Below are 24,788 nucleotides of genomic sequence, written 5' to 3' on the forward strand. Positions count from 1 at the left end.
ATCACAAAGTGGCAGTAGATGAATAATTAGGTATACACCTCGATGTAAAGTTATTGTATTCCCAAATGCTCATATAAAATTGGTGCTAGTAAATTTCCTTTATTAAAGTAATTATTTGTAAGTTGGAGAGTATGGCATTTGGAGTGTGATAACAAGTAGTGTGGATGTCTACAGTTTTGGAATACTATTGTTGGAGGCAATTAAAGTAAAAGGCCAATAAATGACTTCTTTAACAAAGGCCTTAGCATAGACAAATTTGCATACATGGCCTTGTCAGACCCTGTAACGGATGTCATTGATGATGACTATCTAAACTTTCTTCAAAAGGATGTTATAACTACAGAATATGCTATAGTTAATACAAAGAAAATAGAGGAATGTGCGGCCCCAACTGTGAAGATCGGAGTATCATGTTCCATGGATTCCCCACCACAACAAATGAATCCTAAAAGTTTAGATAATCCAATTTATGTTCCGTGGATTCCCCACCACAAAAAATAATCCAATTTTGGTGAATCTTATATTTTAAATTTTGATGCTAGAGACTATGAAATAATCTAATTTATACCCCAATAAAATCAAAAAATAACATCAGTGGCCTTTTAGACTAATTCCTAAAAGTTAGATGGGCTATAGTTTCATCAACATTTTTTAATTAATTAAGGAAAATCTCCAAAAAAAAAATTCCTAATATTTTATCTTGATTTAGGAAAAGTCTCAAAATAAAATACGTTTACGAAAAAGCATGAATAAGTGTAAAACTAAAATGTAGTAATGAGTTGGCCATTTTCTCCTTGTAACATACATTCTACCAGTTTTATTGTTGACCTGGATCCCTAGTCATTAAATGAGCTAATCAAATGGACATGTTGGGTTATATAATCCTATGTTTACCATAAAACTTGATATCCTAATGTAGTGTATATTTTTTGGAATATAAACTACATCCAACGAAGATTGCAATAATTACATAAACTATCAACAAATTTGTTATTTTTTAATTTTATAATATATTTCAAATTGTCCATCTAATCTTATTTAACCCGATATATCTATCTCATTAGACACCATCTCATTTCTCGACCTTTTTCATGAAAACACACATTTTATCGATTTCATTGGAGATCTGTATACATAGTCATAAATGAGCCGATGAGATGAGTACCAAATTCTACGGTAAGCGTAAAATTATATAACTCATCATATCCATCTTATCAACTCATTTATCGACTAAGCATCCATGTCAGAAAGAAAAATGTATGTTAAATGGACAAAATAGTCGGATCATCACTAAATTTTAATTTGTTACTTTTTAATAAGTTATGATAAAATAGTAAGATTTTAAGGGAACCAGGTAAGTAATGAAACATGTAAACTTGGAAAAATTAGTTAAATCGTCATTTTTACCGGTAATTAATGTTTTTTTGTGAAAAAAATTTAGTTTGAGACTTTTTCATTTAATGATATAAATGAGTATGTCTACGCCTCTATTTTAAAATAAAAGGATAGTTGAACCCTATTTTTTTATTTAAGTTTTACATTATAACTCATAATTTAATTTTGAAGAGTTTTCTTTTTTGTTATATATATATATATATATATATATATATATATATATATATATATATATATATATATATATATACTAGTTGTTTATCCGCGCTAAGCGACGGGTGAATATAGATTTTTTAGAAATTAGTTTCTAGATACGATTATTTCTTTTGTGAAAATATTTTACTACATCTAATCTATCATTAAGAGTTATGCTAACAAATACAAAATCATTAAAAATAAAAAATGAAGAGTCTGGATTGTTTTACAAATATATACAAACACATGAGTGATTGTATATTATTAAGCGTACAACACTTCTTTATACAACACATTTGATGCATGGACTTCATATTCGTTGAATTGTTGTGGATGATAACCCTCTAGACCATATATCTAACTGAAATTAATTCAGGACGAAAACCAAGAATCTGTGAAAGCACATGGACCATTTGTGTAATTTTGTCTACAACTTATTAAGAGTTTTAATAACAATTTTATCAACTTTTAATCATCAGATTATAATAACCAAAAAAAGACAAACTCAAAACCACATACATGTAATTACTAATGATTGAGTGCACGATATTAATCATACAACACTTATTTATACACCACATTTGAGTTATAGATTTTCATCATCGTTGAACCCTTTTTCACAGGATTGACTAATCCCTTTGTATTGCCACATGATGTCCCTTTGGACAATGCAACGTAAAGTTTTCCATGCAACAATACCAATTTTGGTAAATATATACCTACATTCGAAATTGTTTTTCCCTGAGCTTTGTTGATTTTCATTATTAAACATAATCGAATAGGAAGTTGTTTTCTCTTCAACTTGGATAGGAACATGTCATCGTCAGATGGACATAAGTGAATCCTTGGCAAATATACATTCTTGTCATCATGTTGACCAACAATTATTTCCGCATCAACGATATTATGATGAAAACTTTTTTATATCAATCTGGTGTCATTACACAATCCACTTGATGGGTCAATATGTCACAATAGTATTACCAGTCATCCAACTTTTAATCAAAGGTAGTGAAGGGTAAACCACTAACAATAAGTGAGTTTAATAATTCCACCAAATTGAAGTTATTTCTATCGTCTTCTGCTTCATCAAAATTATAGTAAATTCTCTCTTTTTCATTGATTCGACGAATCAAATAATCATTAATCTCATCGATAGCCTCATTTATGGTGGATGATATTTCCCGCAAAAAGATATAGATTTGCAAAGACGGATATATTGCATCAATAAAAGCATCTATTGATTTAGCCTTATTAGTGTAGGGAATAAACATATAATCAGGGATGCAAATAAAACTTTCGTCTATCCTTTCTTCAACTCCATCACCGATTCATAATAGCAAGTCTGAGAACCATGGATTAGTCGGGGCACTCATATTTATAGTTAACCATAACTTTCTAATCGAATGCCAAATTGGCGACTTTCATAGAAATTTTGAAAAGTTTACGTTCGTAGCTACTTTTGAATGATATAGGCGACTCATTTGCCATATTATGAATGATTAAATGCAAAAAAAAAACATTCAGATAAATCATTAAACTTCACCCGAATATAATCTTTTTTAAGTAATTCAAGTACACTTATTCTATAAACATTAGTCACTTCTAATCGATTTGATTTTCACATGTAGTTTTATTAGGAAATTTCACAATCGAAAATAAATAAATGTCAGTTCTCCGGAAATTCATAAAAACAAAAATGCAGTTGAATTTAAATATGACTTTTGTATGCCTTGTGTGTAATCGTGTTTTATACAAATTATTATTCCAACTCATGAACATACATGTATCTTTACAACTATTTTTACAACTTACAAGTTACACCCAACTAAATACAAACTCAATTAACCAAGTAGGTAAAAACCCATTTATATACTTTTTAAAAACCCATGTTCCATGTACATCAATTCAACCTCCTCTTTAATAAAGTCATCCTTATATAATATACTATTAAGGAGTGTCAGTTAATTACCAAAATTTTGAAGAACTATTAAATAGGCAAGTCTAGGAACGACACCTTGTAGTAGGGATGAAAGTGGGTCCAAACCCGGACCGGATGGACCCGGACCCGGAAAACACGAAACCATTTTACGAGATTTTTTAGAACTGAAAACCGGACCGATATATAGGAAACGGTTTCGGGTACGGTACCGGTTAAAGTGGGTCTAGAACCGAAAAACCCGAAAATAGGAAAGTGGGTAAGATGGAACCGGGTAAAATGGGTTTAGAACCGGAAAACCCGGATTTTATTATTATTATTATTATTATTATTATTATTATTATTATTTGTAATTACCTCAATCGCATAATCTTTCAACCGTTATAAGAAAATTAATAAACAAAAAATTACATTTAGGTTATTGACGACATTGATTTTTTTGTTTTTTAAATAATGTGATATAACAAAGTTGGTTTAATATTACTGTGAAATATGAGTTTCTAGTTATGTGATTGTAATATATACTGTATGTTCATAAGAATGTGTTAATTGTAACATGATTAGAGGTTCTAATTTAAAAAATAGTTAGAATAATTAAACAACAAAATGAATATATAACCTTTTTGTAAAAGATCCACTGTAAATAGGCTAAAAGCTTATAGAACTTCAACCCATTAAGCCAACAAAACAAATTGATACTAAAAATAATAAAACTTTTGATTTCACTCTTTTTGATCAAATACACTATTATATAGTCAAATTCAATCAAATAAAACATCATAACTTATTACAAAAGTTATTACAATATAATGTATTGAAACGATTGTATAAGCCAATTTTTCAAAATTTCCTACAAATGACGAAATCACCCTTTTTAATTAAACCATTGTTTAACATATAAAACCAAACTTATAACCATTTATCTAATATTATTACATATAAATTATGGTTCTTACAAATAAAGTTCATCAGAGAGGGGAATGGAAGATAGGCTTAGATTTTGTTAGATGGATGTCATGCTTCATCTTTGTGAGTTTTCCATTACTTCAATGTTTTATTATTATTATTATTATTATTATTATTATTATTATTATTATTATTATTATTATTATTATTATTATTTTATTATTATAAGAGCTCATATGAAAATAGAGATTATGATAAACAACCATCTCCAATCCTACATCCATTTTATTTAAATAAAAAAATATATAAATAATATTTCATCTTTAACCGATACCATTTTTTATACAAATTTCTATATCAAAAATATATTCCTAGTATATTGATTTTTTAAAACTTATATATATTATGATAAAATACCTATCAACTTAGAAGTTTTTTTTCTACATATTTATTTATATTTCCTATATAAAAACTTTATAAAACATACAAAAATCAGTTCCAGTCCATTAAACTCGGTTCAGGTTTTTTTACATATCCGGTTCCAAAAACCGGTTCCGGTTTTTTTACCCGGAATACCCGGACCCCTTGGACCCGTCCCCGAAATACCCGGAACCCGGATAAGACTACATTTGGAACCCAATACACGGACCGTTTAAACATTTTCCGGTTATACCAGTTCCGGTTCCGATCCGGTTTTTCGGTTTTATAACTCATCCCTACCATGCAGTATGTAACAAAGAAACGTTAACTTTTTGGATATTATCTTTATCAAGCAAAATAAAAAGAAAAATCTCTTTTTCTGCAACTCTATTAGTAGTTATAGTATTTATTTATATTAAACCACTACATATTATGATCAATATCATTTTTGTCTTTAAAAATTACCATTTTAACCTTGGAAAGTTGAAATAAAGCAGAACGTAGGAACCAAATTTCTAACTTTCTCTTATCCTTTGATTTTGCTGTAATTTGTTTAAAAAAAGAATGAAATGTTACTAACCATAATTAAGGATAATAGAAATAAACAATTTTGTTTCATACAGTGTGCTATATTATTACTTTTTAGATTGATCTAAAGGGTAAATTGGGCATTATTAAATTTTAAAGGCCTGAATATTAATTTAGACTACATAGGGACCTAAATCGATTGAAACTATAAATTTCAGACCAAATTTGTAAATGATCTTTTTTGGACCAAAATTGGAAGTGCTCATGGACAAAAAATGTAATTCACTCTTCTATTTTTAACTTAAAAATGAAGTTTTTTTAATTTATTGAAACAGTTGCCATTTCAAACTGTGGATGTTTAATTCAAGGCTATTCAAATTTTGTTTTTAGCTTTTAAAAACAAAAATGAACCAATTTTAAACAATCAAGTAGTTTAAAACGAAATGAATTTTTGAGTATTTTAATGTTTTGAAAGTCCAGGCCAGCTAACCTTTAACATCACTACTTTTATTATGCAGCTTAGTTTATATATATGTCCCCATTAAGTTAAAAAAAAAAAGGATCTTAAGACTCTGTATGTACTTACCAAGGTGATAATTGGTAAGGTTGATGATACATGGTTTGCAAAAGCAAGACCAGCCAAGTACCGGAACAAACTGCCGGGAAAAAATAGCCTATTAATCAAGGTTTAAAATAATGGAAAATGATGCCACATGAAGCATACTTAATTATATTTACCACCAACTATACACATCTACTGCTAAATGATGCCACCTAAAGCAAGCAAACATAGGAATATAAATTAGCTAAAGTAAGAAAGCTTACTGGTTACTGGTGGATGTTTAATTCAAGGCTATTCAAATTTTATTTTTAGCTTTTAAAAACAAAAATGAACCAATTTTAAACAATCAAGTAGTTTAAAACGAAATAAATTTTTGAGTATTTTAATGTTTTCCTATAAATTTAAAGTTCTTAAATATTTTGACCTTTATATTTAACTATTTATATTTTTAAATTAACTCATGTAATACATGGGTCCCACAACTATTATAATCTTATATTAATTGTGTTGCATTAATTACATCAGCTTGTTTTTAGCCTGGTTAAACTATCAAACTGAGAAAAATAACTATGACCACTTTAATGATAAGACCAATTTTCAAAACAATAGGAACATATGAGTAAACTTTGGAAAAACTACGATTCACTACAAGAAGATTGCGCAACAGCGGCTACACGTGTCGCCGCTAAAGGTTAGGCATGTCGCCGCTAATACTTTTAGCGGCGACATGTCGCTGCAAATACGTCGCCGGTATTGTTTCGTCGCTAATACGCTTAATGTCGCCGCAAATACTAGCAGTCGCCGCTAATGCTCCCATCGTCGCTAATGCTACTTGTCGCCGCTAATATGTTGTCGCCGCTAATGAGGTTGTGTCGCCACAAAAGCTGTCGCCAGTAATACTCTTTTGATTTTTTTTTTAATTTATTTCACATTAAATTTATAATCAATCCAAATATTAATCCATATAGCATTTGAAAAGTCTGATAATTTTATATAGAAATATTAATACATATTATATACAGTCAATCCAAAATATTAATCCATACCACATTTAGTATTGTTTCAAATTACAAAACGTTTCATAAAATCCTAAAATAACTACTCGTCCTCATCATCATCTCGATTATTTTGTGGCAGCAATGAGCGAAACCACTCTTCCAATGCTGCAGAACAGGCCGGGTCCTGTAGTATTGTTTGGAGCATTTGCAACTATAAAGAAAACAAAATATATTAACAACATATCAGAATAACATTATAATTAATTATACCGTTCCACTATAGCATTTACTAACAATTACCTGTGATTGTGGTTGTTCTTGTGTTATTGGTTGTTGCTGATCGTACATAGACACAATGGTAAGGGGTTAACATTAACTTGATTTTACAACTAATTTATTATTTTTTTAATGTTTTTTTTAAATTAATTTAAATTTATTCTATAATTAAATTAAAATTACTAGAAGTACGTTGCTATTAATAACCTAATTAAGGCTAAAGTTGTAATGACCAACATTAAGTTGGCCAAACATTAAGTCATTAAAAGTATGTTGCTATTAAGTTGGCCAAACATTAAGTCACTAACAAAATTAAGCACTTTGAAACCATATACAATACATTACTAGAAGTAAGTTGCTATTAATAACCTAATTAAGTCAAATGTATACATCCAATTTGCATATTTCAATTTTATCCAATTTCATACAATTAAGTCAAATGTATATATATTCAATTTACATATTCCAATTTCATACAAATATATACATCTAAGTTTCATGTTAAGGCAATGTGGTATAACTTTCATCCAATTCCATCCAATTTCATACAAATATATACAAATATCTACATCTAAATTTCATCCAATTTCATACAAATATATACATATACATGTCAATTTTTTTTTTTTTTTGAGACTTCAATGTAATCTAAACATAACTTTCAAATTATACACAAAATGCATATTAAACTCCAACAAATGTGAAAAAAACACACAATCCAACAAAATACATACAATCCAACAAAATGCATAACCAATTCATATATCAAAATACAAACAGAATCACTCAACAAACTTGAAAAATACTCACTATTTATCATCTAAAACAGAAAAATCATAAAAAAGTTGAGAAATTCGACCTTGGTTGGGGCAATTTCGGAATTTTGGCTAAATGTTGAGCTTGGTTGGGGTTGTGGCGGTTTTGTGGCTGCCTTGAGTGAAGGAGAAGCTAGCACCGGTCCAAGAAACAATGTCTAGTCCACCAAGTTGGAAAATTTGCGTGATATTGATGAAAAATCGACAGAAAAACGAGAGGAAAATGGGTGAATGAGAAGCTGTGAATGGCAGAAAGGTAAGCTGTTCAGGGGATATCTGCGTTTAGCATTAGCGGCGATGCAAGGACAATAGCGGCGACATTAGGGTATTAGCGGCGACAAACGGAGGGAAAACTCAGCGCGTCTTTCGGCTTTCCTTAATAGCCGTTAGATTGAAAACAAATCGGACGGTTGGGGTGAGAGTGACGCGGATCGCTAAATGAAAGTATTAGCGGCGACGCCTTTAGCGGCGACACGTAACGCGTCATTTACGTGTCGCCACTATTGCTAGCTGTCGCCGCTATAGCTTTGTTTTCTTGTAGTGATTGTCAACTTTCACTAGCTATCTTAAATAGCACAAGCAAAGTTATAAATATTAAATTAAATCAGTTAGGAACAGAATAACTGTTCTTTTAAGAAAAAGATCTTATGTTTAAATAGTACAACACCAATGTCAAAAGTGTTGATAATGAATCAATTATCAATAGTAAATACTGCAGCTAAATAAGAAGAAATCATGTCAAAGTACAATTATAAGCCGGATTACTTTCTAATTTCATCGGCCATGACTCAACAACTTTAGAACGACACCGGTACCTCCTCCCTTGTAGTTTTTCCACTTGGTCCTGATGAATGAGCCACACAAAGATCACCCAGATCAATGTGGATGTTTAGCTTTTTAAAGACTCTATTTTTCAGATCATAACTAAATATACTTTTATCGTGCCTTGATCTCATGAAAACGATATATCTCTTATTTATCACGCCACAAACCGGATATCGAAAAGAAGCACTTACAAAGCCATGATCCTGGACTGTTATCGAAAGCAACTTCTCCCACTTCATACTTTGAAAATCTTTAAGAATCCATAAGTCAGTTTTGTCCCTAGAAACTCCATCAATGAGGCTGAGAAAACCACCCATCTCAAAAATAGAATAGTAGAGCCTCTTACGCTCACCGGGTTCAGGTAGGCTCATTTGGAGAACTTCTTCTTTTATCATATCAACAGAAACCAGGAACCTAGAGCAATTAAGATTCCAATGAAAGTACCTTCCTTGAACTTGAATTGAAACTATCTCACCCATATTCCTAGGATCCAAGTAAAAAGGTACTTTGATCTTTTTCCACCTTGAGGAAACACGAGAGACTACAATATCTTTTTCCAATTGTAGAATATGACATTGGAGTGATTGGCCATTAAACAAGTGAACAACCTTATATACTCCCTTGAATCTGTCAAAAAAAAGGGCCATTGCACATACGCTAGTATCTTGATGTGCAAAAAATGTTGGAGGCTTGGGAAGAAATGATTTTTCCCTGGTGATTATATTGAAAATATACAGTGACTTTCTTTTTCTGGCAGGGTCTAATATCAGAAGAAACTCGTTATACCATGACTTTATCCTTCCAAAGAAATGTATGCGAAGGTTTTGCTCTTTCACTTCTAGTCTTTGTCCTTCTTCCCTTACATCCACATAGCGGATCGTAAATCCAAATGACGTCTGGAGGATAAAAAAAGAATTTTCTGCCAAGATCATGTTAATTATATCGAACCATTTTCTACAGACATACTTTGCGTTATAACGAAGGAAAACATAAGGAAGCCTTTTAAGGATATCTTCAACCACGTCATCTGGAAGAAATGCAAACCAATGAACATCATTTTTCTTTCTCTTCATTTCTTCATCTTCACACTCTTTCCTGCACTTGCTCATTGCCACCTCCATCGATTTCTGTTTCAAAATAATATATTACTTTTTTTTGTAAGCAGCAACACGAGGAAGAAATACAGGTATGTACATAGCCACAAGGGAACATGCATGAATGATCAATAACATACATCAAGCGAACATGTTTGTGTTTTATTTCGGATCAACAGAATTAAGTAAGTACATATGGTGTTCAGGTAAACACAACAAGTGTAAATCCGATCAATTTTATTCCTGGGTTTTAAGTATCCAATCAACTTTCAGAGTGCAATTGTAAAAACTAACACCCTTTTCTGGCATCTGGAGGTTTTTAAATCTTAACATTAGTTATATAAGTAATTTGTTTCCACATTGACATTTGCGTCGAATAGAAAGAACGTAAGAGACACAGTTCATATTAAGATGATAGTGCATAAAAAAGCCACATTAAACACGTTGCAAGAAAAGAAAACAAACCTGTAGAACGCTAACTTCCATACTTGCAGAGATCGATGATAGTCGAAAGTTAGGGTTTTTTAGGACACAACTTGGAAGGAGTGTGATGTTAGGCGGTGGGTGTTTTTATTTTGGGATCTGCTAAGTCCTAAATTGACGCTCAATTTATATCCTATGCTGTCTCCCCATTTTATGTTCACTTTATATTCTATATACTATATATGTCGGCCCATTTATTCATTAAATTTCAAACTTTAAATTAATTTATTTAAGCAAAAAAGAAAAATTTTGGGTTAGTCCTATAACGTTTTTTTCTAAAATTCTAAGCAAAAATTAAATCATTTTAAACATATAAATTTAGTAGTTAATACATGCATTTACATGTTTAAGCTAAGCAAAAAAATAAAATATAAAAAATAAAAAGAAAACAAAACAATCAATAAAACGCTGAAAAGGCCTAATTTTAAGTTTGGAATTATAATGTTAGATTTGCAAAATCTAACTTTCGAGATAAAACCATCAATCACTTAATATATAAAATCTACAAAATTACATTATTGAGTTCTATAGTGTGAGATTTAACAAACAAATATATTTTAAAATCTGATAAAAAAAATTAAATATCTTTGAATAATTTTCTCTTACTTATCCTTCTATGCATATTAAATGGTGAAAAGTATATTAAAATATTATTAAGAAAAAATAAAAATAACAATTGTCATCATATGATATGGATAGAAGGATGATAGAAAAAAATTATAGAAGAATATTTTATTTCTCATTAGGTCTTTTTTTTATTAAGAACTACTGTATAGAACTTTTTGTGAATGTAGACTTTTATCTTTGTTAAATTTGGTGAAATTGATTGTATGTATGAAAGATAAATTTAATGTTATTAACTATTTCCGACATCCTAAAATTCTAAGTTGCAGAATATTATGGACATAGCTAACGACGGTGTCAAACACTTGAAAATTGTTAGTTTAACGTCTCAATGTTCTACATGTGCATCTGGTATTTGTTTTATTTCTTTAAAAAGTGGTTACCTCTCTAGGGTAGTTTTAGGTTTTTAAGGCATATACATTAATAACTATTCCAAGCTAATTACTTACAATAAAGGAAAATTAAGCTTTCTAGTCGTTTAATTATAATCTTCATTTATGTTTTTAACAAAGAAATAAATGAGATTTTCTTATATTGGCTTCATCATCATCTTATCTTATGTTCATCACCATCATTAACGTTAGAAAAAAATAATTTTTTTCCCACATGTGATCTTCGTTACAATATACTCCTTTTAAAGTTCCTCTTTATGCCCGGATATAAAGTTTATTTGATACATTATCCCATTTTAAATTGTGTGTGTCCTATTTAATTATATATCACATTAGAACCCGTATTGGCTTATAAGCAGTGTCGAGTTTTCAGCCGTGACTTTCCCAATTTAGCTGTCAGCTATGAATAGAAGACGGTTTGGAGTCGGGGACATGTCCTCCACCGCCTTTTCCACCATGTCCTCTAGGCATTTGCTCATATGCCTTTGTATCCACTCTAAAATGTCGATTTTGAATGAAATAGGTGCACAATTTATGTTATTTACTTTTCTATCATTTCTGTTTGTTGGTTTTTAGGTGCTATCTATGTCCTTTTGTTATCTCCTTCACAAGGAAACGACAAATGATTGGCAGGCGTCGATGTTCTTCCTATTTTTTCCATCTTTTGGATTTCGTCACTTGAAAATGTTGGGTTTTATTCAAGAAATTGTGCTCTTAAAACGCACAATATGGCATCGGATGCTTTAAAACTTAAATAAACTTAAAACCATTTTAACCCTCCAATGATCCTTTTGTATGTAACACCGCAAATTTTCAAACAAAATTTTCGATTTTAAATTACCAACATACATATAATAATTCTCAAAATCTCAAGTGTCGATGTCACAACATATTTCAAAATACTTTTTGAAAAGTAATTATCAAAATCCAGGATCCTCATTCATGACTCTTTTCTCTTGTGTGTACAATCGAGCAGCCGCCTTCCCGCGATCCTAATAATAACCTGAAACACATAACACATAACACAGTAAACACGAAGCTTAGTGAATTCCCCAAAATACCATATACACATATTAGCCACTTGAAGCTATAACTCTTTAGGACCCTCCGGTCCGATGTGTCTCAGTGGGACCCTCCAGTCACATGGCTCGTTGGACCCTCTGGTCCGGTCTGGGTGAGAACCCTCCGGTCAGGTCTAAGTATGGACCCTCTACTTGTTGGACCCTCCGGTCAGGTCTAAGTAAGGACCCTCCGGTCTCATAGCTCGTTGGACCCTCCGGTCCGGTCTAAATATCACATAATATAGCACACAACACATATCACACATAAATTGCATAACTCAGGCAAGCACATAAGACCCTCTGGACACACATAACTACCACTCTAGGTAAAGTATAGTGAGAAGACTCACCTCGGATGATGAACAGTCCCCATAAATGCTGATGCCACGCAGCGGCCTCTAACTCTGTGCCAAACCCACAGTTATCCCAATTTGGAACTAATTCTCAACTCTCGCTCATTAGGTCTAAAGGTAGTCAACTAACCAGTCCATTAATGACCTAAAACCCATTGGTCCCACCAAAGCCCAATAGTAAATGGGCTCTCCCGAGGCCCAACTCTCTCACATCTAATGGCAAGCCCAACTCAAGGGCCCAAAGCAAATATATATTATCCTCTGGTCCAAGACTCTATTGCAACAAGTCTAAACTCCAAGCCCAACACTCAAGGCCCAAAAGTCCACAGTGAGGTTATGCGGGACGTACCTCTCTTAGTACGCTCAACGTACTCACGAATCCATATTGGCCATCGGGGACACCGAGGCAGTACGCGGGGCGTACAGGAATTACGCTCAGCGTACTCCCTAGATTCACTCTTTCTACTCATTTGGTCTGAAACAGTTAAGACATTACCTCAATCGCCAGATATCGTCTCCCTAGTGACACTTACTCCATAAAGTCAGTGACTATAAGCCTTTGCTTGGCTAGAAAGGTCATAAACACCCAAAACACTCACTTCCTTATCTCAAAAACCTCCTATCTCATGCATGACTTGATTCCAACGACCAAGATTGGATTTTTATGACATAACACCACTAAATATACCCAAAGGGACATATATTATTCTTTGGAGTTCAACAACTCATAAAGCTTCAAGCTTTGGGACCAAAAACTCTAAAATGGACCCAAAACAAAAACTAGCACAACAATAAGCAAGTTCAAAACTTGATACCTTTGGAAGATACACCAACAAGAGAAGAATAATAAGCAAGCTCAAGTTATTCTCTTTCAAAGATCCTACTTCTTCAAAAGCCAAACACAACAAGTGATCACCCCACTAGATCCACATGAGAAAGCCACTAAGATTCAATCTTTATTCTTTCTGGAGCTAGATCAACATGATTAGGGGTTGGATCTACAAGCTCCAAGCCAAGCAATGCTTCCTCAAGGAACTCCTTCTTCCACAATATGCACCAAAAACTCACCAAATCACCAAAATTCTCAAGAATCACTCAAATTGACGTTTAGGGTCAATTTCTAGGGTTTAGAGGAATGGAGGCTACAGATATTAGGGTTAGGTTATGAGATAAGGAGCTTAAATAGGGTCCAAACCCTAAAATAGCGTTTAGGTCTGATTGGCGTACGCCCAACGTTCATATAGTACGCCTAGTGTAATCTGAAGAACACCCGCGACCACCCCTAGTCAGTACGCCCAGCGTACTCCAAAATTACGCCCACCGTACTCGGCTAAGCCTGCAAACCTTAAAACCTCTGAAGGCCATAACTTCTTCGTTATAAATCTGTTTCCGACGATCCTTTTATCCACGAAAAGGTAACGAGAAGCCCTAAACTTCTATCAACTTTATTCATCCTGAAGCCCACTAGAACTCAGATCCAAAATTCATAAAAAGCCCGCACCAGCTCCTTTAACAATACATTTGGGATCTAAAGCACAAACCGAACTCTTTTATCACACAACCTACCTTAACCATAACCTAGAAAGGCCTAAACCTTTCTCCTTCAAAGCCTCAAAACCATCTCATACTCGGATTAAGGCCTACGGGCCTTAAATCACAAAACAATCTGGAACTGGATGTTACATTGTATTTATAAAAAGATTAAACCAACTAAAGAATAAAAATAATAACAACCTTTGTAGACCTTGAATGCTCAAAGAGAGACTTGTAAGTTCAACAAGATGACAAAAGACCCCCAAATTACAAATCCTCTATATGTATCCACCAAAACAAGTAGTAGCCATCAAATATGCTAGTCTTCTCTTTATTAAGTACTTCGTAAGCCTTTAAGAACCAAACAACATTTAGCCCTAATAGATATTTATAACATCTTGTTTTGAGGTACTTTCAATTTTGACCTTCATATTGGGTTTTATTAAATTTTTGTCCTTATGATGTAAGATTTATGGTTGAGATGGGCTAATATTGTCATTTTTGGAATGGTGGGGCGGAGACACGTACATTGGGTGTTCATTTGCATACGATGGGCATACGGGGTGAAGTTCCAAACCTAAATATTTTGGGTTTGGACCCTATTTACTATTCATTAACACTTAAACATGGTTCCTTTCATCAGTGCCTTTGAAGAAGAAAGAGGGAAGTAGAGACCATCTTGGAGGAGTAAAGCACCTTAGATCAAAAATCACATCATCCTTTGACATCACTTGAAGGTATACAGTTCTTAACTTGATCACTCCATCTTGTAGATCTAGATATTTTTTCCTTATAGAAACTTTTTGTTCCAAAAATGGTGATTCTTGAGCATGGAATGTTCTAGACCCAATAAGTCGTCCTTTCAGACCTTATGAGGGATCTTGAGTCATAAAAATGTGGTCTTGATGGTTACTTTTGGTCGATGCATGCTGTAGAAGGTCTTAAGGTATTAAGATGTTGAGAATTTGTGTATTAAGCTCTTAATGGGCATGCAAAATCGTAAAGTTGAAAATTTTATGAATCTTGAAGGTATTTTGGCATTGGATCTGACTTTTGATATGCAGATGTGGAGTATTAAGCTCTTAATACGAAAAATGGATGAATACGTCACATACGTTGGGCGTACCAAGTGCTACGCTGCACGTACAGGGTCAGCGTATCGTAACCCGATCAATCACCGAGTACGCCCCGCATACAGAAGAGTACACTCAATGTAATCGACTGAGTCGACTCAGTAGGGTTGGCTTAGTTGGGTTGACCCGACTAGCTGTTGACTTGACTTCTCATTGTTGACCAACTTTAACCAAGGGTGTTTTGAAAAAAATCTTATTAATGGTTAATGACTTAACATTTTGGTTTTGGGTGTTGATCAGTTATTCGTGAGATTGTGAAGTGAGTCTTCCTCACTGTACTTGTGTGTCGAAGGTGCCAAGGCCTACCCGTTAGACTGGATATCCTGTTATATGATAGTATGTTATTATGCTGTAGAGATCTGTTAGATCGGTATCCTGGTATATAGGATGTTAGCATACGGTAGTGATATGTAGATCTTTCTTTTTGTCTATTGACTGGTTATATGTTTATCTACTATGTATATGTTGAAATGTTATGTTTAGTTGGGTTGAGGTGGTCCTGCTTTGTGTTGAAGGCCAATATACAGGAGGCAGTCCGGATAGACTGTAGTCCCTACAAGGCGGTCCAGTTAGGACGAAGGCCCGAAGAGCAGTCTGGATAGGCTGTAGGCCATGCGAGGCGGTATATTCATGTCAAAGTCTCAGAGAGCGGTCCAGATAGGCTGTATGCCCTGCGAGGCGGTCCAGTCAGGATGAAGGCCCATTTATGCATTTTGTTGTTTGTTATGTTTATGTAGTGGTACTCTGGGGGAACTGACTAATCGTTGGCTTAAATGTTTAGTTTTTATTTCAGGTACTTTAGAGGACCGTGGCAAGGCGAAGGCATGACCGTACACATCCCCGGTTTCTATGTTGATGGATCTTGGGAGACTGTGAATTGAACAATGTTTTAAAAAATGATTTTTGTTATCAAAACTAACCAAGGAAGGATGCGATGTGTACGATTAGTTGGAGCCAGTAAGTATATCCCAAGTTACCACACAGTTAACTGTTATTATGTTATGTAGAACAACATGCTAGTGATAGGCTAGAATCTTCAGGAATTGGATGATAGAATTTCTTGATTATATGATGCCTGATAATGTATTGTTTCGTATATGAAACTAACATCACTACTATAGTTACTTAGTGTATGCACCATAGTTGTACATAACTAAGACTTATAGCATGAGAATGTTTGATTTGGCCTTAGTTCCTATTCTTGTTCGATGAAGGGCTTAGGGTAGGATCAAGTATTCGAGTGTTTATAGGGTTCATTGTTATGTATGATTAACATATATGAGTGTTATAGGGTTGGTGGAAGTTTCATGGATGCGTTATGTGGGGCCAGCCGGCCAATCGAGGGATGTCTATCCTTTCTCTAGGAAGTAAGAATAAGGTATACGTGTATTCTAGTTTTTTCTGATAAGGTGTTGTGATGATCTTCTGAGACAAATACAGGTAGGTGTGAAAGGTAGTATGATATTTTGTTGGACTGTGGTACCTCTTTGGTATGATGTGCATTTTGTGGATGTGTTGGTTGGTGAGGGTTTGTGGGATATCTTGAGTTGTTATTTCGTGAATTAAAGTTGTGGTTAAAAGGTGGTTTGGTAAACTGCTGGTTTTTAAAAATGGCGGTGGGGTAGCCTGTTGAATTGTCGGCTGACCAAGGCGATGGCATTTTGAAGTTCTTTTTCATCATCGATTTCAGCAACAGCTTCATATGACTGTGGTGGGTTGTTGTAGCTTCTAGTCTTGATTATCTTCACAATCACTACCTACCAGCGATCGTTCATTTTGACATGAAGCCTAGCAACATTATTATTGGATGATGATATAGTGGCCCATGTGGGAAACTTCGATTCAACTCAATTTCTTGGAACAAATTCAACCCAAAACATCACAAAGTGGCAGTAGATGAATAATTAGGTATACACCTCGATGTAAAGTTATTGTATTCCCAAATGCTCATATAAAATTGGTGCTAGTAAATTTCCTTTATTAAAGTAATTATTTGTAAGTTGGAGAGTATGGCATTTGGAGTGTGATAACAAGTAGTGTGGATGTCTACAGTTTTGGAATACTATTGTTGGAGGCAATTAAAGTAAAAGGCCAACAAATGACTTCTTTAACAAAGGCCTTAGCATAGACAAATTTGCATACATGGCCTTGTCAGACCCTGTAACGGATGTCATTGATGATGACTATCTAAACTTTCTTCAAAAGGATGTTATAACTACAGAATATGCTATAGTTAATACAAAGAAAATAGAGGAATGTGCGGCCCCAACTGTGAAGATCGGAGTATCATGTTCCATGGATTCCCCACCACAACAAATGAATCCTAAAAGTTTAGATAATCCAATTTATGTTCCGTGGATTCCCAACCACAAAAAATAATCCAATTTTGGTGAATCTTATATTTTAAATTTTGATGCTAGAGACTATGAAATAATCTAATTTATACCCCAATAAAATCAAAAAATAACATCAGTGGCCTTTTAGACTAATTCCTAAAAGTTAGATGGGCTATAGTTTCATCAACATTTTTTAATTAATTAAGGAAAATCTCCAAAAAAAATTCCTAATATTTTATCTTGATTTAGGAAAAGTCTCAAAATAAAATACGTTTACGAAAAAGCATGAATAAGTGTCAAACTAAAATGTAGTAATGAGTTGGCCATTTTCTCCCTGTAACATACATTCTACCAGTTTTATTGTTGACCTGGATCCCTAGTCATTAAATGAGCTAATCAAATGGACATGTTGGGTTATATAATCCTATGTTTACCATAAAACTTGATATCCTAAGGGAACCAGGTAAGTAATGAAACATGTAAACTTGGAAAAATTAGTTAAATCGTCATTTTTACCGGTAATTAATGTTTTTTTGTGAAAAAAATTTAGTTTGAGACTTTTTCATTTAATGATATAAATGAGTATGTCTACGCCTCTATTTTAAAATAAAAGGATAGTTGAACCCTATTTTTTTATTTAAGTTTTACATTATAACTCATAATTTAATTTTGAAGAGTTTTCTTTTTTGTTATATATATATATATATATATATATATATATATATATATATATATATATATATATATATATATATACTAGTTGTTTATCCGCGCTAAGCGACGGGTGAATATAGATTTTTTAGAAATTAGTTTCTAGATACGATTATTTCTTTTGTGAAAATATTTTACTACATCTAATCTATCATTAAGAGTTATGCTAACAAATACAAAATCATTAAAAATAAAAAATGAAGAGTCTGGATTGTTTTACAAATATATACAAACACATGAGTGGTTGTATATTATTAAGCGTACAACACTTCTTTATACAACACATTTGATGCATGGACTTCATATTCGTTGAATTGTTGTGGACGATAACCCTCTAGACCATATATCTAACTGAAATTAATTCAGGACAAAAACCAAGAATCTGTGAAAGCACATGGACCATTTGTGTAATTTTGTCTACAACTTATTAAGAGTTTTAATAACAATTTTATCAACTTTTAATCATCAGATTATAATAACCAAAAAAAGACAAACTCAAAACCACATACATGTAATTACTAATGGTTGAGTGCACGATATTAATCATACAACACTTATTTATACACCACATTTGAGTTATAGATTTTCATCATCGTTGAACCCTTTTTCACAGGATTGACTAATCCCTTTGTATTGCCACATGATGTCCCTTTGGATAATGCAACATAAAGTTTTCCATGCAACAATACCAATTTTGGTAAATATATACCTACATTCGAAATTGTTTTTCCCTGAGCTTTGTTGATTTTCATTATTAAACATAATCGAATAGGAAGTTGTTTTCTCTTCAACTTGGATAGGAACATGTCATCGTCAGATGGACATAAGTGAATCCTTGGCAAATATACATTCTTGTCATCATGTTGACCAACAATTATTTCCGCATCAACGATATTATGATGAAAACTTTTTTATATCAATCTGGTGTCATTACACAATCCACTTGATGGGTCAATATGTCACAATAGTATTACCGCTCATCCAACTTTTAATCGAAGGTAGTGAAGGGTAAACCACTAACAATAAGTGAGTTTAATAATTCCACCAAATTGAAGTTATTTCTATCGTCTTCTGCTTCATCAAAATTATAGTAAATTCTCTCTTTTTCATTGATTCGACGAATCAAATAATCATTAATCTCATCGATAGCCTCATTTATGGTGGATGATATTTCCCGCAAAAAGATATAGATTTGAAAAGACGGATATATTGCATCAATAAAAGCATCTATTGTTTTAGCCTTATTAGTGTAGGGAATAAACATATAATCAGGGATGCAAATAAAGCTTTCGTCTATCATTTCTTCAACTCCATCACCGATTCATAATAGCAAGTCTGAGAACCATGGATTAGTCGGGGCACTCATATTTATAGTTAACCATAACTTTCTAATCGAATGCCAAATTGGCGACTTTCATAGAAATTTTGAAAAGTTTACGTTCGTAGCTATTTTTGAATGATATAGGCAACTCATTTGCCATATTATGAATGATTAAATGCAAAAAAAAAAAAAACATTCAGATAAATCATTAAACTTCACCCGAATATAATCTTTTTTAAGTAATTCAAGTACACTTATTCTATAAACATTAGTCACTTCTAATCGATTTGATTTTCACATGTAGTTTTATTAGGAAATTTCACAATCGAAAATAAATAAATGTCAGTTCTCCGGAAATTCATAAAAACAAAAATGCAGTTGAATTTAAATATGACTTTTGTATGCCTTGTGTGTAATCGTGTTTTATACAAATTATTATTCCAACTCATGAACATACATGTATCTTTACAACTATTTTTACAACTTACAAGTTACACCCAACTAAATACAAACTCAATTAACCAAGTAATACTCAAAGGCACAAAAGCTGTCGCCAGTAATACTCTTTTGATTTTTTTTTTAATTTATTTCACATTAAATTTATAATCAATCCAAATATTAATCCATATAGCATTTGAAAAGTCTGATAATTTTATATAGAAATATTAATACATATTATATACAGTCAATCCAAAATATTAATCCATACCACATTTAGTATTGTTTCAAATTACAAAACGTTTCATAAAATCCTAAAATAACTACTCGTCCTCATCATCATCTCGATTATTTTGTGGCAGCAATGAGCGAAACCACTCTTCCAATGCTGCAGAACAGGCCGGGTCCTGTAGTATTGTTTGGAGCATTTGCAACTATAAAGAAAACAAAATATATTAACAACATATCAGAATAACATTATAATTAATTATACCGTTCCACTATAGCATTTACTAACAATTACCTGTGATTGTGGTTGTTCTTGTGTTATTGGTTGTTGCTGATCGTACATAGACACAATGGTAAGGGGTTAACATTAACTTGATTTTACAACTAATTTATTATTTTTTTAATGTTTTTTTTAAATTAATTTAAATTTATTCTATAATTAAATTAAAATTACTAGAAGTACGTTGCTATTAATAACCTAATTAAGGCTAAAGTTGTAATGACCAACATTAAGTTGGCCAAACATTAAGTCATTAAAAGTATGTTGCTATTAAGTTGGCCAAACATTAAGTCACTAACAAAATTAAGCACTTTGAAACCATATACAATACATTACTAGAAGTAAGTTGCTATTAATAACCTAATTAAGTCAAATGTATACATCCAATTTGCATATTTCAATTTTATCCAATTTCATACAATTAAGTCAAATGTATATATATTCAATTTACATATTCCAATTTCATACAAATATATACATCTAAGTTTCATGTTAAGGCAATGTGGTATAACTTTCATCCAATTCCATCCAATTTCATACAAATATATACAAATATATACATCTAAATTTCATCCAATTTCATACAAATATATACATATACATGTCAATTTTTTTTTTTTTGATACTTCAATGTAATCTAAACATAACTTTCAAATTATACACAAAATGCATATTAAACTCCAACAAATGTGAAAAAAACACACAATCCAACAAAATACATACAATCCAACAAAATGCATAACCAATTCATATATCAAAATACAAACAGAATCACTCAACAAACTTGAAAAATACTCACTATTTATCATCTAAAACAGAAAAATCATAAAAAAGTTGAGAAATTCGACCTTGGTTGGGGCAATTTCGGAATTTTGGCTAAATGTTGAACTTGGTTGGGGTTGTGGTGGTTTTGTGGCTGCCTTGAGGGAAGGAGAAGCTAGCACCGGTCCAGGAAACAATGTCTAGTCCACCAAGTTGGAAAATTTGCGTGATATTGATGAAAAATCGACAGAAAAACGAGAGGAAAATGGGTGAATGAGAAGCTGTGAATGGCAGAAAGGTAAGCTGTTCAGGGGATATCTGCGTTTAGCATTAGCGGCGACGCAAGGACAATAGCGGCGACATTAGGGTATTAGCGGCGACAAACGGAGGGAAAACTCAGCGCGTCTTTCCGCTTTCCTTAATAGCCGTTAGATTGAAAACAAATCGGACGGTTGGGGTGAGAGTGACGCGGATCGCTAAATGAAAGTATTAGCGGCGACGCCTTTAGCGGCGACACGTAACGCGTCATTTACGTGTCGCCGCTATTGCTAGCTGTCGCCGCTATAGCTTTGTTTTCTTGTAGTGATTGTCAACTTTCACTAGCTATCTTAAATAGCACAAGCAAAGTTATAAATATTAAATTAAATCAGTTAGGAACAGAACAACTGTTCTTTTAAGAAAAAGATCTTATGTTTAAATAGTACAACACCAATGTCAAAAGTGTTGATAATGTATCAATTATCAATAGTAAATACTGCAGCTAAATAAGAAGAAATCATGTCAAAGTACAATTATAAGCCGGATTACTTTCTAATTTCATCTGCCATGACTCAACAACTTTAGAACGACACCGGTACCTCCTCCCTTGTAGTTTTTCCACTTGGTCCTGATGAATGAGCCACACAAAGATCACCCAGATCAATGTGGATGTTTAGCTTTTTAAAGACTCTATTTTTCAGATCATAACTAAATATACTTTTATCGTGCCTTGATCTCATGAAAACGATATATCTCTTATTTATCACGCCACAAACCGGATATCGAAAAGAAGCACTTACAAAGCCATGATCCTGGACTGTTATCGAAAGCAACTTCTCCCACTTCATACTTTGAAAATCTTTAAGAATCCATAAGTCAGTTTTTTCCCTAGAAACTCCATCAATGAGGCTGAGAAAACCACCCATCTCAAAAATAGAATAGTAGAGCCTCTTACGCTCACCGGGTTCAGGTAGGCTCATTTGGAGAACTTCTTCTTTTATCATATCAACAGAAACCAGGAACCTAGAGCAATTAAGATTCCAATGAAAGTACCTTCCTTGAACTTGAATTGAAACTATCTCACCCATATTCCTAGGATCCAAGTAAAAAGGTACTTTGATCTTTTTCCACCTTGAGGAAACACGAGAGACTACAATATCTTTTTCCAATTGTAGAATATGACATTGGAGTGATTGGCCATTAAACAAGTGAACAACCTTATATACTCCCTTGAATCTGTCAAAAAAAAGGGCCATTGCACATACGCTAGTATCTTGATGTGCAAAAAATGTTGGAGGCTTGGGAAGAAATGATTTTTCCCTGGTGATTATATTGAAAATATACAGTGACTTTCTTTTTCTGGCAGGGTCTAATATCAGAAGAAACTCGTTATACCATGACTTTATCCTTCCAAAGAAATGTATGCGAAGGTTTTGCTCTTTCACTTCTAGTCTTTGTCCTTCTTCCCTTACATCCACATAGCGGATCGTAAATCCAAATGACGTCTGGAGGATAAAAAAAGAATTTTCTGCCAAGATCATGTTAATTATATCGAACCATTTTCTACAGACATACTTTGCGTTATAACGAAGGAAAACATAAGGAAGCCTTTTAAGGATATCTTCAACCACGTCATCTGGAAGAAATGCAAACCAATGAACATCATTTTTCTTTCTCTTCATTTCTTCATCTTCACACTCTTTCCTGCACTTGCTCATTGCCACCTCCATCGATTTCTGTTTCAAAATAATATATTACTTTTTTTTGTAAGCAGCAACACGAGGAAGAAATACAGGTATGTACATAGCCACAAGGGAACATGCATGAATGATCAATAACATACATCAAGCGAACATGTTTGTGTTTTATTTCGGATCAACAGAATTAAGTAAGTACATATGGTGTTCAGGTAAACACAACAAGTGTAAATCCGATCAATTTTATTCCTGGGTTTTAAGTATCCAATCAACTTTCAGAGTGCAATTGTAAAAACTAACACCCTTTTCTGGCATCTGGAGGTTTTTAAATCTTAACATTAGTTATATAAGTAATTTGTTTCCACATTGACATTTGCGTCGAATAGAAAGAACGTAAGAGACACAGTTCATATTAAGATGATAGTGCATAAAAAAGCCACATTAAACACGTTGCAAGAAAAGAAAACAAACCTGTAGAACGCTAACTTCCATACTTGCAGAGATCGATGATAGTCGAAAGTTAGGGTTTTTTAGGACACAACTTGGAAGGAGTGTGATGTTAGGCGGTGGGTGTTTTTATTTTGGGATCTGCTAAGTCCTAAATTGACGCTCAATTTATATCCTATGCTGTCTCCCCATTTTATGTTCACTTTATATTCTATATACTATATATGTCGGCCCATTTATTCATTAAATTTCAAACTTTAAATTAATTTATTTAAGCAAAAAAGAAAAATTTTGGGTTAGTCCTATAACGTTTTTTTCTAAAATTCTAAGCAAAAATTAAATCATTTTAAACATATAAATTTAGTAGTTAATACATGCATTTACATGTTTAAGCTAAGCAAAAAAATAAAATATAAAAAATAAAAAGAAAACAAAACAATCAATAAAACGCTGAAAAGGCCTAATTTTAAGTTTGGAATTATAATGTTAGATTTGCAAAATCTAACTTTCGAGATAAAACCATCAATCACTTAATATATAAAATCTACAAAATTACATTATTGAGTTCTATAGTGTGAGATTTAACAAACAAATATATTTTAAAATCTGATAAAAAAAATTAAATATCTTTGAATAATTTTCTCTTACTTATCCTTCTATGCATATTAAATGGTGAAAAGTATATTAAAATATTATTAAGAAAAAATAAAAATAACAATTGTCATCATATGATATGGATAGAAGGATGATAGAAAAAAATTATAGAAGAATATTTTAT

At 32.6% G+C, this 24,788-nt stretch overlaps 2 protein-coding genes across 2 annotated transcripts; both read right to left on the bottom strand.

Moving 5' to 3' along the window:
- Window positions 1–8,704: 8,704 nt before the first annotated feature.
- LOC128133898 (uncharacterized) lies at window positions 8,705–10,888 on the bottom strand. The gene is made up of 2 exons (XM_052771414.1): window positions 10,419–10,888; window positions 8,705–9,986 (listed from the first exon to the last, which is right to left on the bottom strand). Exons 1-2 carry the CDS (start codon window positions 10,437–10,439, stop codon window positions 8,832–8,834), a joined length of 1,176 nt encoding a protein of 391 aa, XP_052627374.1. The 5' UTR covers window positions 10,440–10,888; the 3' UTR covers window positions 8,705–8,831.
- A 9,773-nt stretch (window positions 10,889–20,661) lies between these two features.
- On the bottom strand, window positions 20,662–24,570 carry LOC128133575 (uncharacterized). Its single transcript, XM_052771070.1, has 4 exons — window positions 24,035–24,570; window positions 22,466–23,602; window positions 20,862–20,897; window positions 20,662–20,772 (listed from the first exon to the last, which is right to left on the bottom strand). Exons 1-4 carry the CDS (start codon window positions 24,053–24,055, stop codon window positions 20,662–20,664), a joined length of 1,305 nt encoding a protein of 434 aa, XP_052627030.1. The 5' UTR covers window positions 24,056–24,570.
- Between the last annotated feature and the right edge of the window lie 218 nt (window positions 24,571–24,788).

The sequence above is a fragment of the Lactuca sativa genome, chromosome 4 (assembly GCF_002870075.4).
Source record: "Lactuca sativa cultivar Salinas chromosome 4, Lsat_Salinas_v11, whole genome shotgun sequence".
Taxonomy (NCBI): Eukaryota; Viridiplantae; Streptophyta; class Magnoliopsida; order Asterales; family Asteraceae; genus Lactuca; species Lactuca sativa.

Coding starts and splice junctions, on each gene's coding strand:
- LOC128133575 (XM_052771070.1), bottom strand. CDS start 24,055: ATGGAAGTTAGCGTTCTACAG. Junction 20,898..22,465: donor GAAAAACTACAAGGGAGGAG/GTACCGGTGTCG, acceptor ATGTACGATCAG/CAACAACCAATAACACAAGA. Junction 20,773..20,861: donor AAGAACAACCACAATCACAG/GTAATTGTTAGT, acceptor TTTTCTTTATAG/TTGCAAATGCTCCAAACAAT.
- LOC128133898 (XM_052771414.1), bottom strand. CDS start 10,439: ATGGAAGTTAGCGTTCTACAG. Junction 9,987..10,418: donor TGGAAGTTAGCGTTCTACAG/GTTTGTTTTCTT, acceptor ATTTTGAAACAG/AAATCGATGGAGGTGGCAAT.